This window comes from Python bivittatus, unplaced genomic scaffold (assembly GCF_059951505.1).
Source record: "Python bivittatus isolate LINGU-HERP-01145 unplaced genomic scaffold, Pbiv_v1 ctg000480_np1212, whole genome shotgun sequence".
Classification (NCBI taxonomy): Eukaryota; Metazoa; Chordata; class Lepidosauria; order Squamata; family Pythonidae; genus Python; species Python bivittatus.
The window spans coordinates 93,807,501-93,822,847 of record NW_028277075.1 but is presented as its reverse complement, the minus strand read 5'-3'; the positions used below and the strand labels follow the sequence as shown (position 1 = coordinate 93,822,847).

At 38.1% G+C, this 15,347-nt stretch overlaps 1 protein-coding gene across 3 annotated transcripts in view; it reads left to right on the top strand.

Moving 5' to 3' along the window:
- QTMAN (queuosine-tRNA mannosyltransferase) overlaps positions 1–15,347 on the top strand; it is a 268,381-nt gene that overhangs the window by 227,120 nt on the left and 25,914 nt on the right. For all 3 annotated transcript variants that reach the window (XR_015797231.1, XR_015797230.1, XM_025174913.2), the window contains exon 6: positions 8,708–8,817. Coding sequence is in view for 1 of the 3 variants with exons in the window: in XM_025174913.2 (XP_025030681.1) it covers positions 8,708–8,817 (110 nt within the window). In the remaining 2 variants the exon portion in view is untranslated. The remainder of the gene's footprint in view (positions 1–8,707; positions 8,818–15,347) is intronic.

The window sequence follows — 15,347 nt, the reverse complement described above, 5'->3', positions numbered from 1 at the left end:
TTTAGCTGACTAACAAAATCTCTTCATGAGTTTGAGCTCAAGCTCCTCTGTGGACTGCATGTAAAAATGATCTATCAATTTAGCACTTTAAACCCATTATTAAAATCAAATCAGTAATTAGCAAAGACAGCCAATATGATAAGAATCATCGATCAGAATAAACAGTTAATAAGAGTTCCTGTCTAATCTGCAAAAGTCTTTCCTTATTATCATGAATAAAGTAAGATCTAATATTTTAAAGCCTTGTGTTAATGGAAACCCAGATTTGAGACAGGGTACTCTTTCTGCACTTTCTTCTTCCTTAATTTGTATATATTTAGTGTGATCACAGCAGTGTATCTGGTTCTAGTTTCCCATGTTAGGATGCAAATGTTGCTGAACTGAGGAATATTCATGGGGAGAATTTTTCCTGAAAACCTGTTTTAAGTTTTTTCCCTGAATGAAGCAAAAGAATTTAACCTTTTTCTAACCATCTCTAACCAATGTTAAACTATTTTTTTCCAACTATCCTTCCCCAACATTCATACCTTTGTAGTGTCTCTAGTTTGAGGAAGGCTAAAGTAAACTAGAGAGAATTGAAGAACAGAGAATTGAAAATAGTATATCACATACCACTTTTTTTCTTTTTATGCTGATACAGAAAACTGTTGAGAGTGCATTAGTGTAGAAAAGAAAATTTAATCTAATAAAACCAGTGACTTTTATTATCTGTAGTTCTGTTACCTTTAGTTACTCTAACTACAGGTTGGTAGATACTGACCTCATTTTCTGTTTCTGTGCATCTGCATTTTTTGGTGCATGGTTCTGTTTCAAGGAAAACATTGGGAGTGTTTTGTAAGTATTTTACTCAGGCAAAACATGGCAAATGGGTTTTTATGTATGCATGAAGTATGTTTTTTCAAGGTCTTGTTATCTGTGGTTTCATTAGATGCAGTTGTTGGGCTGGAACAAAAACCTCATATATAAAAAGGGCTACCTGTATTCATACTTAACTGCATTTGAAATTTACTTGAAAATACACTGCACAGAATTACAGAAACCAAGCTCAGTTACTGATTAACCATGTTTTTCTGCTCTTGGATATCACCAATCCTGCCCCATGAATAGCACCCACTTTTTTCCATTGCCTAATAGATTTTGTCTTTTACTGATTTTATTGTAATGTCTTTGATTGTTGTGAGCCACCCAGAGTCATTAAGAATCAGGCAGCATACAAGTTTGCTATTGCTATTAGTATTATTTTCTTGGAAGATTATAGTTTCTTCACTATAGCATGAAAATTGGTATAGAATGTTTAGTTCTTTCTCAGCTTCATGTAGATGCTCAGAAATGGAAATATTCTGATTTAAGAAAGGCATCACCAAGCCCCCTTCTATGCAGCACAAAAATCGCTTGAATGTAGTTCAGATTCTGCTTCAGCCCCCTTCTATTTTTGTCCCTAAAGGCTAACACATTACAGGTAGTCCTCAGTTAACAACTGTAATTGGGACCAGAATTTCCATCGTTAAGCAATGTGTTGTTAAGCATGACATCATGTGACTGCAGCACTTAGCAATGGCAATCCTGGCACTCCCGGTTGCCATTGTTAACCAAATCTCCCCCACACACACACTCCCAGTCATTAGGCAAGAACCCACTCCGATCCAAGTCATTCCTGACTTGGTCCCTTCCAGCCCCGAGCCTTGGTAAGGTAAGGAACTGCCTCCTCTTCAACTTCCCCACCCATCTCCCCCCATCTCTGTCCTTTTGGCTGCCCTGCACTCTACTACCTCTGCTGGCCTTGCCACCCTGCGCTCTGCTTGCCCTGCTGCCCTGCGTTCCACCCACCCTGCCTGCTCTGCTGCCCCCAGCTGACCTTTGCCATCTTCTTCCTCCTGCTGCTGGCAAGACGCACCCAGCCTGGCCCTTCACAAGGCAGCTGCTGGCCAGGCCAGGCCTTGTTCCTGAAGCCACACATGCCTTTGTCCAAATCACACGTGGCCTTGTCCAAATCACACACACCCTTCTCTCAAGACTTTGTAAGGCTTCAAAGCTTCACAAGAAGGCCATGCACAATTTGGACAAGGTGGCATGTGGCCTCGGGAAGAAGGCCTGGCCCAGCCAGCAGCTGCCTTGCAAAGGACCAGGCTGGGCATACCTCATCAGCAGTGGGAGGTAGAAGATGGCAAAGGTCAGCTGGGGATGGTAGGGCCAGTGGAGTGCAGGGTTGGGAGAGGTGGTAGAGTACAGGGTGGCCAGAAGAGCAGAGATGGGGGGGGGGAACTGAAGCACTCCTGCGGTTATAAGTGTGGGTGGGCTGCCAAGTGCCCGAATTTTGATCGTGTGACTGCAGGGGCACTGCAACAGCCACAACGTCAGGGACCAGGCATAACTACCATTTGTTCAGCACCACTGTAACTTTGAAGAGTTGCTGAATGCATGGTCGTTAACCGAGGACTATCTGTAATATGAATTACCAACTTGAGTTAACTGTAAATTGCTGAGAAGCCCTGTGAGAGAATAATCCAGGATGCAGTTCCTTCCATTCAAACAAAGGGTGAAGACAGGATAGCCTCTTGACAAATGTGCAAGACAAATGCAAACATAGCCTATAATCCTGTGTGTTTATGCTGGAGGAACTCTCTCACTTGAAATGGAAATTCTTAAAAACTCACTGAGAGCAGCCATAGGGTTCACTCTTCTCTCCGTGTTCGCGATTGGATGCAGTGCCACTGGTATCAATGAAGCTGTCTTCCTAGGATAATAGCAATTTTGGGGTACAATAGGAGAGTGAGAGTTAATCCTATTTCTTATGCTTTAATCCAAGACCTGCTTCCCTACCTGCAGCTTCTCTGCCCACCAAATGTGTATAAAGAATTAATGTAATTCATGACTTGATCCTCAGGGTAAGGAAAACTCCTTTTTGTCCTGTTCACTTCAGTGGCAGAAGTCCACACTCAGTCAAATCTCCATTCTGGATGCAAAACAGGAAAGCTTGGTTTGGCTTCTGAGTTTTATGTCCTCCAGCATTTCACAATTAAGATGTAATTGTGAGCAGGATTTAGGGCAAAGTCTAGCAGCTTGGCAGCCTTGTCTGATAAAGTGTGGAAGAGCCGAACATCCCACAAACAAAATGCAGGACCTTAAATTACTTTGTCTGTCAGCTGACCCTAGATGACAAAGTCATTGTGGCAGGCCACAAACTGTGTGGCCAGTAAAATATGCATAATACTGCACACATATACCACATTTATTATCTATTAAATTTATAACTCATTTCCTTCCAGGAAAAAAGGCAATATATATAATTCTCTCCCACCATCCTCCATGTTATCTTCAAAGCATTCCTTTCAGAAGGCTTGACTGAAAGAACATCTGTTATCTAGTGATTAGGAACCCCTGTCTGAGTTTCGCCAATCTATTGCAAACAATACACTATCCTGACTAGGATCCTGGTCCTATTTTGCAGCCGAGGAAACTGGAGGCAAACAATTATAAAGAGATCTATGGCAAAAAAAAAAAAACTTCTGATGAAGGAATATTACAGTCTGGGGGGACTCTGAGTATATGTGTTGTGTTTTCTCACACCACAGAGCAATGGTAGCAGCTCTTACCTTGTATTCTTACAGATGCATGGCATGTCTCCCATTCAGATTTAAATCTCTGTCTTTTTTTTTTTTTTAGAAATTAAGAATTGACCCTACTTCCATTACCATCAGTGTACAAGCAAAGCATACTTAGCATGCATCTTATGTCTCTTTCCCCTCTCACTTTCTTGCAGCTCTTCACAAAAACAACTCCTCCAAACTCCCCTTTTTATAAAGGGAGGCTCTTTTCCTCTATTCTCTTCCTGCTTTCAATGTAATTAATGAATGTATGCGTTTCCCAAATATACATCAAAATGCCTGTTGAAATTCTCATAAGAGGTTTCTATTCCTTTTCCTGATACTGCCTGGCTGCTGAGTATATCGTGCAGGGTCTTCTCAGTCATGGTTCCTAGGTCCATGCCTTTCTGATGAAAAATTAAGACCTTTGTTCTCTGTCCAGCTGTATGCAAGGATTACTCTGTTGGCTTTGCCAGGTTTTGTTTTCTTCTTAGTTCTGGCTGTTTTGGATATGGATTGCTGATGTTAATTCTCTTCATGTTCTTTCTTTATCATGTACAATAAGAAATGGAGAATATGCTCCAGTGCCAATAGCATCTCCTTTGCTTTAACACTATGATTTCTCAGCAGGGGCATTTGCATACATCAGTGTTGTCCAAACTTGGCCACTTTAAGATGAGTGGACTTCAACTCCCAGAATTCGGGGAGTTGAAGTCCACTCATCTTAAAGTGGCCAGGTTTGGACAACACTGATGTACACAAATGCCCCTGCTGAGAAATGCTGGCTGGGAAATTCTGGGAATTGAAGTCCACTCATCTTAAAGTGGCCAAGTTTGGACAACACTGGCGTACATAATTGTCCAGTTGCTTAAGACAAGTAGAGGATCTCTACCCTATTTCAGACTATTTGCCCAACCTGTTTACCTTCCCCTGTAATAAATTCAGCTGGCTTTAAAACAGCACTGCCTGGGTAATAAGAAGAACAGACTGGAGATTTGCAGCAAGCAACCAGTTCCATGAGCCATTGGCAAAGACAATTGGAGTGAGCCCACTTTGAAAGGCTGGAGAAGGAAAGTTGTTTAGTTATTGGACTGTTCATTCACTAGTTTAATAAAAAGTTGCTACTATTCCTGTGTCTTTACTATTGATGTGCCTGTATGTTGTTTCCTAATGTTATAAGTAAAACCTGCAAAAAGTTCACAATTAGAGGTGGGTCATTCCTTTTCTTAATGGATGCTGAGAACTCTCTGGGTTGGTGGAAAGATTGGCAACAGGGTTATGGAGAATACATTCTGTAAGGTCTGGAAGAGATCTTGCTCTATCTTCTCTACCTTCTCTATGGGGAAGCAGCTTCTGACCCCAGAAATGGCGTCAGTGTTATTGTTGTGGCGACACACATTAAAGATTGTTGAGAACGTGAAAATTGGGAGCATTCTCATTCTTTGCCAAAAAAAAAAAAAAAGTGGTAACTTTAATCATTGCATAAACAGTGTTTATTTAAGTTGATTTTATACCTGTACCCAGAGCTCCTCACTTCTTAGTTAGTACACTGTCTCCTCATACAATGACCAACAATTGTTTCTGGTAAGAGACCATAAAAATTGGCAGAGACGTGTAGCAGACATGACTTGTAACATGACTCTAACTTGCTATTACAGCTTAACACTTTCATTTCCCATTGAACAGTACCTCTGCTTTCTTTTTGATGACATGTTAGAAATGATTTATGGGACTGTACTTTAAGAATACATATGAAATGCAAACATTGGAAGACTTTTCTAAAATATTATAAAAGACAATATACTTATGTGTTTAAGTGTTTGTGTAAGGTTACAGTATAAGTTTGGTTTCTACAGTATAAGTTTGGTTTCTTGGAAATTCTGGCTTTGCACAAGTACCAATTTTATTATAATTTTATGTCACTTCATATGTAAATGTCTCAATATAAATTATAGGGTATACATGCTTAGTATCTAGTGCAAATGTATTTGCTTCTATTCAGACATCAATCATATCCACAAATTATACAAGTTGATATTTAACTTTAAGATATGAAGCAGGAGTGTCTTTCTTTAGCTTTTATTCTTTGGTAATCTGGGGAAACCATGTAATAAGTGAAAAGATCAGACATCATCAGCTAATATTAATGTGGTGTTAGATTCTCTAAATGCTGTCTTGTTTAAATCACAAGTGCATACCTGAAAGCAAGGTTTTGCTACATTATTTTCTGAGGCTTGGAAAAAGTGAGTTCCTATCTCATTGTACATTCATAAAGCAGTATTAAAATGTCCATTTTTCCCATCTCTCTCCATTCTGAGTCCTCTGTACAAGTGAAATAAGAGAAAGCTCCTTTGTTAAATGTTTTAAGAAGATTAAGATTGACCTTTTTAATATTGCTTTTAGCTTAGGTTATTTATAACCCTTTGAACACATTCAGTGCCTTCAGAGATTTGCACACGTGTCAGTTGTGTATGAAATTATTTTGTATCATGATATATTTTAGGAGACATCATCCAGTGAAAAATGTGAGTTCAGAGATTGTTGCTTTCCCATGACTACTAAAAGGCAGCAGTTTTATATATGCTTACTTCCAGTTCATTTCCAAAATGCATAGGCATGGCTAGGATTGGGCTCTAAATGCCCAAACCCTGATTGCATGCTTCATTCTATATATGCTTTTCTTGTAAAGGAAGCATTTTATCTTTCACATAAGTTAAGGTTCTTCCAATTTTTCAATAATAAAAACACTTTCTAAAATGATAAAGAGCACATAGGAGTTCATAGAACGGAAAAATTGGAACTGTGAGATCATTTAGTCCAGCCCCTTGTCCAGGGCAGAAATCCACTACTACAACAACCCTGGCAGGTGGCCATCCAGTCTTTGTTTAAACACCCCCAGTAATTTGATTTGATTGAGATTGAGAAGATCAGTGAAGGATAAAGAGGTTCTCAGTGTAAGATAGACTATTTTTGGTGATGTTGAGAGCGTAGAGTATGGAGTAATGTTAATGATGTATGGTGGAATTCTGAAGAAGATAAGAAAAAATCGAAGTGAATAAGAAAAAATGCATATAAGGGGATGGTTGCTGCAAAAAAGAGGATGAGAGAAAGATGGTAGTAAAAGAAGACAATGCATTGTTAAGATTGAAAGAGGCAGAGAAAATGGAGAGGAATTTTGATGGAAATAAAGAGTTGTTTGGGAAGTAAGTAATATGGAACTTCCAGCAGTGGGAACGGAATTAAAAAATTTAAATGATGAAATTATTTGGGACCTCAGTAAGGTGAAAGAATGCTGGGAGGAGTTCATAGATTTCTGACACATGATTTAGTCTTGTTTTGGTCTCTTTTTGAAAGAATATTGTAAAATATATAAGCAGATGTCTGGGTAAAAGTTTTCAAGTTAGAGATTTCAATGTTATTTTGAATCATGTTCCAAAATTGTGGAATCTAAACATTTCAAGGAGTATTGGTTATACCAGACATGGGGAATAGCCAAGAGACTTATATTGAGAGAGGGGGAAAAAAAATTACTATTACTCCAGATATCAAAGATTGGATTCAAGAAATGTATAATTTATCCAATTTTGAAAAGGCTCTTTTATCTATTAATCAAAAAATGACACAGACTTCATAATGTTTTACACAACTAAACCAGTTTTTATGCACAATGTGCATGATTAAATGAATATTTTGGTGGCTTGTGTTAATTGGGTATATTAGGGGGTTTTTTAGATTTTTTTTCTGTTTATTACACTTTCTATCTTTTTCTCTGTTTTAGTACTATAATTTCAAAATTAATTTTTATTTGTTTCTGTATATAATTTTTTCTGTATTTCTCTTTTGAAAATCGTATTTTAAAAAAATTAAAGATTTGTGTGGGAGTTATAGTGCTGTGTGAAAGAGTGAAATTGAAACAAAAGCTGTAAGTAAACAAAAGTTTACAGTTAGTGTAAAGTACAATAGTTAGTGTAACTGGTGCACAAGATGGATCTTTGAAAAGGCCCTCTTGGCAAGAGCTACCAGCTGCTTGTTGAGGTATGAGCCGAAGAGAGTGCACCAGTCTCACCAGCCTGTTGCACACCTGTCTTAAATGGGAAGTTGCAGCCCCATCCAAGACTAAATATGGAGAGTCCCCAGTACCAGGAGGGCCCAGAATTGTAAGTTTGCAGATATAAATGGTGTAACTGGAAAAATGTTAAAAGATAGATGTTGTGTGCTTATACAATGGCTGTGTAACATGTTTAAAATATTTGTAAAGACTGCATCTGCATTTGATAAGTGAAAGAATGCCATTATTGTTCCCCTGTACAAAGGTGAGGTTAAAAGGCAGTGTATTGCTGTTATAGAAGCAAGGATGGTTTGCAAGGATAGAAAGGAATGGAGAGGTATAGTGAAGGATGTAAACTAGATGTAGCTGTATTTCTTTTTTGTTTTTTATCTTATCTCATTACTTTTAATTTCTTTGGCTTACTATTCTTTACCCCTTTTCTGTATTCCCCATAATATCATGTAAATACTATTATACAAAGTGTGTAATGTATGTTTAGCTGGACAATCTATAATGAACAACAGAAAATTGTCCATTTTGTTTTGGTTTAAAACTTGCCATTACTACTAAAAACCACTTTGACATTGAAAGATGGGCAGCTTGATTATCTGAATTATAGAGATGAGTGGGTTCCAGTCCAGTCTGAATCTGGAATTATGGTTTTAATCTGAGACATAAGCATTTCCAGGAGAGACTCCAAAACTAATTCTTTAGAGTAATTCTGAACCTGTTGTGGAAATTCATAAAAGGTTTAGTGACCTACCTTCCACTCTCCACCAAAAAGATGTCTGTCATCTGTTAGATTATTCTGTTCCATAGAGCTTCAGGGCACAAGGTACCAGCCATTAGCAGTTGTCCAGGCACTGTCAGTTTTCAAGGTTGGTTTACTGCTATATGAAGTCTGGTAAGGTTTTTTTAACAAGTTTTTATGATGTGCTGATTTTATGATTGTGTTTTATTATGTTGTGGGCCATCTCGAGGTTTGTATGGAGACAGCATATGAATTATGGACATAAAAATAAATTAAAGTAAATAAACAATCCAAAACTCAAGGTGCATTCTGTTTCATTTCAAGGGAACACGATAAGGATCCTGAAAGTTTCTTTAAAGTGCTGATGAAACTGAAAGAAATGGAACTGAATTTTCATGTATCTGTCCTTGGAGAAACCTTCACTGATATTCCAGGTATTGATTAGGCTTAGTCTGTGAGATGTATGTATTTACATAGGTATTTTTTATGTTTTTTGCATTTACAAATATTACAATTCAAGAATTATTTTTTTTCAATCAAAGTGAGCAGCTGGAATGTCAGCAGAAAAATAAAACAAATAATAACAATTAACTATAGTTTTAACTGAAAAATTAAGGCTGCTATCTTGTAAATCTCATCCTGGAAAGAAGACCCACTAGATTTAACTTCTGATTATTTGTCCAATTAATTGTCTCAATCTTTTATTTTTAAAATGAGTCCCACATTTGTGATGGAATTTCATATGTTTAGATAGATACACAAACATTCAGAACAGAAAAACAGTGAACCCTGTTTTAAGATGGGACATGCTTCAATAAAAAATAATGTATACAATTAAATTTTAGAGAAGAGAAATGTAAAAGAATGAATATACATAGGCAGATAGTAAGACATGCAGCAATTACAGAGAAAATGTTATTATGTCTATATAATTACATGTCTTGTAAAGATTGCTATATGTACCATTAAGAACAATATAACTCTTACTACAATTTATTAGAAAACAGTAAACAGTCAGGAAAAATTCCTATACAGTGGTACCTCGGGATACGAACTTAATCCGTTCCGTGACTCTGGGCGTATCCCGAGTTGGTCGTAACCCGAAGGAAATTTCCCCATAGGGTTCAATGTAAATCCAGTTAATCTGTTCCGCCCTCTGCCCGAATTTGGTCGCAACCCAAGGCAATTTCCCATAAGGAAAGTGGTGCGGCGTGAAAACGGCCGGGTGCAGCGCAGCGCGGCACAAAAACGGCGCGGCGCGAAAACGGCCCGGTGCGGCGCGGTGTGGCGCAAAAATGGCCGCGGACCACGCGGCAGGGCCAGAAAAACAGCCGCGGACCACGTGTCACGGGCGGAAAAATGGCCGCGGACCACGTGGCACAGGCAGAAAATGGCCGCGGACCACGTGGCACGGGCGGAAAATGGCCACGGAACACGTGTCACGGTGGAAAATGGCCGCCGATCCGGTTCGTACCCCGAGGCGGAGTTCGCAAACCGAGGTAAATTTTTGGGGCCGGAGCTGGTCATAACCCGAAAAATTCGCAAGCAGAGGCGTTCGTATCCCGAGGTACCACTGTACAACCAAAGTACAACAGGTAGAACTAGACACAGTTTGATTTTAACTATTATTGTTTGATAAAACCACTGCAGCTAAACTTCCACCAGCCCAGTTTGTTAAAAACAACTCCTTATACGTTTCTAGCCATATAACAGGGTGATCTAAAAAGAAACTCATACCTTGGTTCATGAACTTAATTCGTTCCACGATTCTGGTTGCGAGCCGAATTGATCGTGAGCCGAATTAAATTTCCCCATAAGGTGCAATGTAAATAAGGTTAATCCGTTCTGAACCATATGTATTTTTTTTTAACCCAAAAATATGAAACGAAGTACAGTACAGTACAGTATGACAAGAGAGAACACTAACCTTGCTTGAGGCGACACCAAAAAGCTTCACAGCAAGTGTCTGTCTGCGACCCCGATCTAACCTAGAGGAAGCCACGACTACGTGTCAGAGCAGGGAAGATGGCCGTGGGTTGTGTTCGTCACCAGATGCGGAGTTCGCGAACGGAAGCAAAATTTTGCGAACGCTGCTGTTTGCGAACCGAATTGTTCATGAACAGAAGCGTTCGTGAACCAAGGTATTATATCTACTTTATCTACAGTATAGATTAGTGAAGACTATCTTCAGTGAAAAGAATAGACTCTTGTAAATGCAAGTGAAATGTGAAGGTGGTCAAATGTCATTGTCCAACACAAAAAATCCAGACTAGTAGAAACAAGAAAAATTAATCCAGGAGGGAACTGAGAGCAGTATTTGAAAATAAAATAGCGAAGCCAACATGTCACTAAAGGAAAACAACATAAATAAAATAAAGGGCATTTATAAAAAGAAGAAACAACTTGGATACTATGAAAGGGCACAGACTTGAGGAGCCAAAAAACTAACTTGGGGAAGAAAGGCTAGTTTGAAAGTAGAAAATGGGACAGGTTGAAGGTAAAGCAAGATCTGTTCAAGGGGAAGACAAAGAACAAGTTGTGGTCTAAAGTGGCAAAAATCTAAACAATTAGCAGTGTACACTTTTAACTCTTTCTTAGAATTTAAAAAGTTTAAGATTGTTCCTTAGGACTGAACCTTAAACAGAAATGCCTTGATTGAAATAAATCTTAATAGTTGGCATGTTTGAGAAGGATTTTTTCAGTTTGCTTCCCGCCCCCCCCCCCCGTTAACCAATATGCAACACTCAAGACTAGAGTAAAAAAAAAACCCTTGATATTTGTGAATACTGACAAGCAAGTCCAAGTATGCCAAAAAAAATTAAGCATGTGTATTTAATTAAATGGTGTCTACCCATCCTGTTAGATCTGGCAGGAGAGGCATGCTCCAGGTTCTGTCTGCAAGAGAGTGTCATCTGTCAGGACCCAGGAGGAGAGTCTGTTCTACTGTGGCACCTGCCCTCTGGAACATCATCCTCCCAGAAATTAGACTTGCCTTGACCCTGCTGGCTTTTCACAAGGCGCTAAAAACCTGGCTTTGCCATTGATCCTGAGGCCCTGATAGCATGGGTGAGCCTGTGTCATGGCTTGTTTGTGTGGTTGTGAGTCTTCTCAGCTGCTATTTTTATATTATTATTGTTGTCTATACTCTGGTTCTTTTTATTTATTTTTTATTCTGTTTTAATTGTGAGCCATCCAGTGTCATATGTATGAAATGGGCAACCAGTAACTTTTACTAAATAAATTATATGGGTTTAATGCACAGAAAAATAAATTCCATGTAGTGTTATTTGGGCAGCAGATATCATTTAAAGATCAAAGATTTTTTTAATGGTTTCTATCCTTGTAATCCCAGTATTTGGAATTTGTCCTGATTTTTTTTATGTTGGCAGTTTTCTTGTTAACGAAGTTTTTCTGTCTGGATCAATCACCCACAGGTGGTCAAAATACTAAACTCTAGAGAAAGGTTTTGTTTGTAAAAGCTGTCTTTTGGGGGGGAATAAAAACTAGATTCAAGTATTACTGAAATAAAGATATAAAGTTTTGATTCAGCAAGTCACAGGTCGCTTCTTCTCAGAAAGTCAACTTTTAGACCATGAGTAAGTCTGATATGTTTATAATGTCATTAAATTAGTTCAGTTTAATGTTCTAACCATTTGTTTATTGCACCAAGGGACTTATATTTATGCAGTGACAATGTATTTTTGTAACTGGGAAGATTTTCTAGGTGTTCATAAGACCCAATACTATATCCATGAGTTTGATGGGAAGAGTCTTACAAAATTTCAGATAGCATAATGCTTTGTTCCAGCCCTCTACAAATGTAGGCATCAGACTACAGTTAGGGTGAACGTATCATAATGGACATCTAATTGCACATTGAAGTGAATAACATACAACTTACATTTCTGCTTCCCAATCCAGAGAATATTTGCTTGCTGTTCCTTCTGCAGATCTGATCTTTTGAACAGAATACATATTGATTCATAAAGCATTGGAAAAACGTATAACTCACAGCTGGAGCCTATACTTTATGCAAAAAAACTCCGATTCATTTCCTTGTAGCTCCAATAGGGCTGTTCTGAAATCCTAGAGCAGTGCTTCTCAACCTTGGGACCTTTAAGATGTGTGGACAGAATTGAAGTCCACACATCTTAAAGTTCCCAAGGTTGAGAAATGCTGTCCTAGATAGAGAATCGGGGCCAAAGTAGACAGTACAGCACTAGGTGGACTCTCTCCACCAGGCCTACAGCTCTGTCTGTTTCCAAGGGCCAATGCTCCTTGCCTTGCTTTCATTTCTTATTTGTGAAATAACATTCTGTTCACCTGGCATTCTCTGTTCAAAATGAATGTTGAAATCTGTTCTAAATTTGAACCAAATTATTCATAAGCCTGCTTAGTTTAGAAAAATAACATGAAAGTTGACTTTTGGAAACATAAGTATATGGTGGGGAATATATTTGTTTCACAGAAAGTGTAGATTGTAGAAGCTAGGCAAGATTGAGGGTTTTCTTACAAGAATTACTCAGTAATGATACATCTATTTCTTCTAATTTCTCCCTCCCCTCCCCTCCCCTTCAGTTGCTGTATGCTTTAAAAGAAATCTACTTTTCTGTGGTACAGTGATAGGGACATGGCACACCACAGTGGATATTGAGCATTACCTGTCAAACAAAATATTTAAGCCCATGATTCCACAGTGGGATTGTTAAGACTCGAAAGGGAAAAAATTAGACCTTGTCCAAGAAATAGAAGTAATCTAGCAAGAAAGGTAAATATGAATAAGTATTAAACAAAAGTAATGGGGATGAGAAATGTATTTGCCTTTAATTTCCTCTAGGGTCAGAAGAGGTCCCATAGTCAAAGAATTACAGCATCTTATCATTTGGTTATTCACTTTTATGTTTACTGTAGAAAACAGAAGAAGCTGAAATATTTGAAAAATAACCTAAAAGTAGATTTTCTTAATGTTTCTATGAGATAATTAGGCAGATATAGGAAATCTCTATGGATTTTTTTATTTGATATTATTAGTTATGTATAGAAAAGTACAGTGAAATATGGCTCCTAAAATATGTAACTGAGTAACAGAAAACAAACTTTGCATACCGAGCTCGGTTCAGTCCCTGGCCTCTCCAGGTAGAGCTGGAAAAACCATTCACAGAATTCATAGAAAGTAATTATCAACAGTACTGAGTAGATTGACTAATGGCCTTATTCACTATAAAGCAGGGTCTTTGGGGAGTCAGGCAGTATATAAATTTAATAAAAATAAATAAATAAAGGCAGTTTCCTGTGTGCTGGTCTATCTGTGTCCTTTCAGAGAACAAACTTTGTTTCTGACTGCAGATATGATCATTTGTATAGGATTTCACTCCTCCCCTGGTGATGGCTTTTATTAAGGAATTTTACAATAAGAGAATCAAAGAAAAATTGGAACCTTCAGAAATGGCCAGCATTACACCTTTTTTCTTTGAATGATATTTTCCTTATTTGTTTTATTTGATGTAAACCCTAGCCTTCTACTCTAGTGAATAGGCAGCTAATAAGCTAAATCAGAGTATTAAAAGTTAAAGGCATAAATACAATGTAATGTGAAAATCAATTAACAGTTAAGAATGTGGTTAAAGAGATCCTTCTTTACAGTTTTTAACAGGGGCCAAACACAGTTCCCAAGGGACTACATTCTATAGCATTTAACAGGCAGGTAACAGAGGACTTTTATAAATTAGATGCAACAAAAACAGCTCATTACAATAGTAAGTTTTGAAATATTTTTCATTATTATGCATAGGTAAAGCATGATTGCCAATAGTTTTTGTAGTTCAAAAACTGCTAGTACTACAGTATATGTTGCTGTATCTGTTTGGTGGAAAATTTGAGGTAGATTTTCATAAACCTATAATGGTGGGGAATGCATGTCTGTACTCTGGAGTTCTCTGGCTTGTGAGATAGTGTTATAGTTCTGTCCCTTTAGAGAATGTCAGGCCTCAAAGAAATAATGGCTGTCTATCTTTATTGATCTCCTAGATGCCAACCGCACGTCTCCTCAGTTTAGCAAGATAAACTGTCCAAAGGTGTTTGTTAGTTGTACTGCAGCTCCTTAAAACAAGTTCAGGCAGGGAGTAACAAGTCCCTTTTGTGCAAGAAAAGTGATTGGTGGCTAGTGTTATACCAGAAAGTGAGATAAATTTTGAATGGCCATTGATCTAATAAAGTCAGGATGAGCATCCCCTTAGCCTACCACATTTTGTTGGATTGCAACTTTCCTCAGGCCAGGCCAGCCTGGCCAATGGACAATAGGTTTTACACTCCCACAAAAATGATTGGATGAAGCTTACTTTTACAGGCTGAAAGATGTCAAGCTAATTCTTGCAAATGCTAAGGTACTTCTGAATGTAACTGAAAAGAGTTCACTCATTACTAGTCTTTTTGATAAAACATAAGGAAGGGGAAGGCATATTTGAGTATCCAGGAGAGACAGAATTCCAGGACTCCTTCCACAACCTCTCAAGGTCAATTACTAATTAGGTTCATTGTCTGACATTTTTCTTCCATGTTAGAAGGTAGCATGTTTCACTTGCATGTTGCTTGAAGGCCCAGAGTTCTTGTGCATTACTGATAGATCTCTAAATTCCCTCATTCTACTTCAGAAGCCGGATGATTTAAAAAAAAAAAAAGTCTGTTTTAACAGTATTGGAATTTCTTGGTACCACATCTTCTCATTGTAAAAGATGTTTCAGGTAGCTAAGCTCTCTGCTGAAGAGTGTGGGAGTAAATGAAAGGCTTACATTAGGTGCCTAAAACCTTACCATGCTGTGCCTATAACAGTAATGGGAAGAGGTCATCTGCAAAACTTGAATGTGTAGGAGGGTGACACTTAATAGCATGGCTGATAGCTACAGACACACTTTTGCAGAAGAACCTGCACTCATCTTTGTAACAAGGATTCTTTGTAACCAGGATG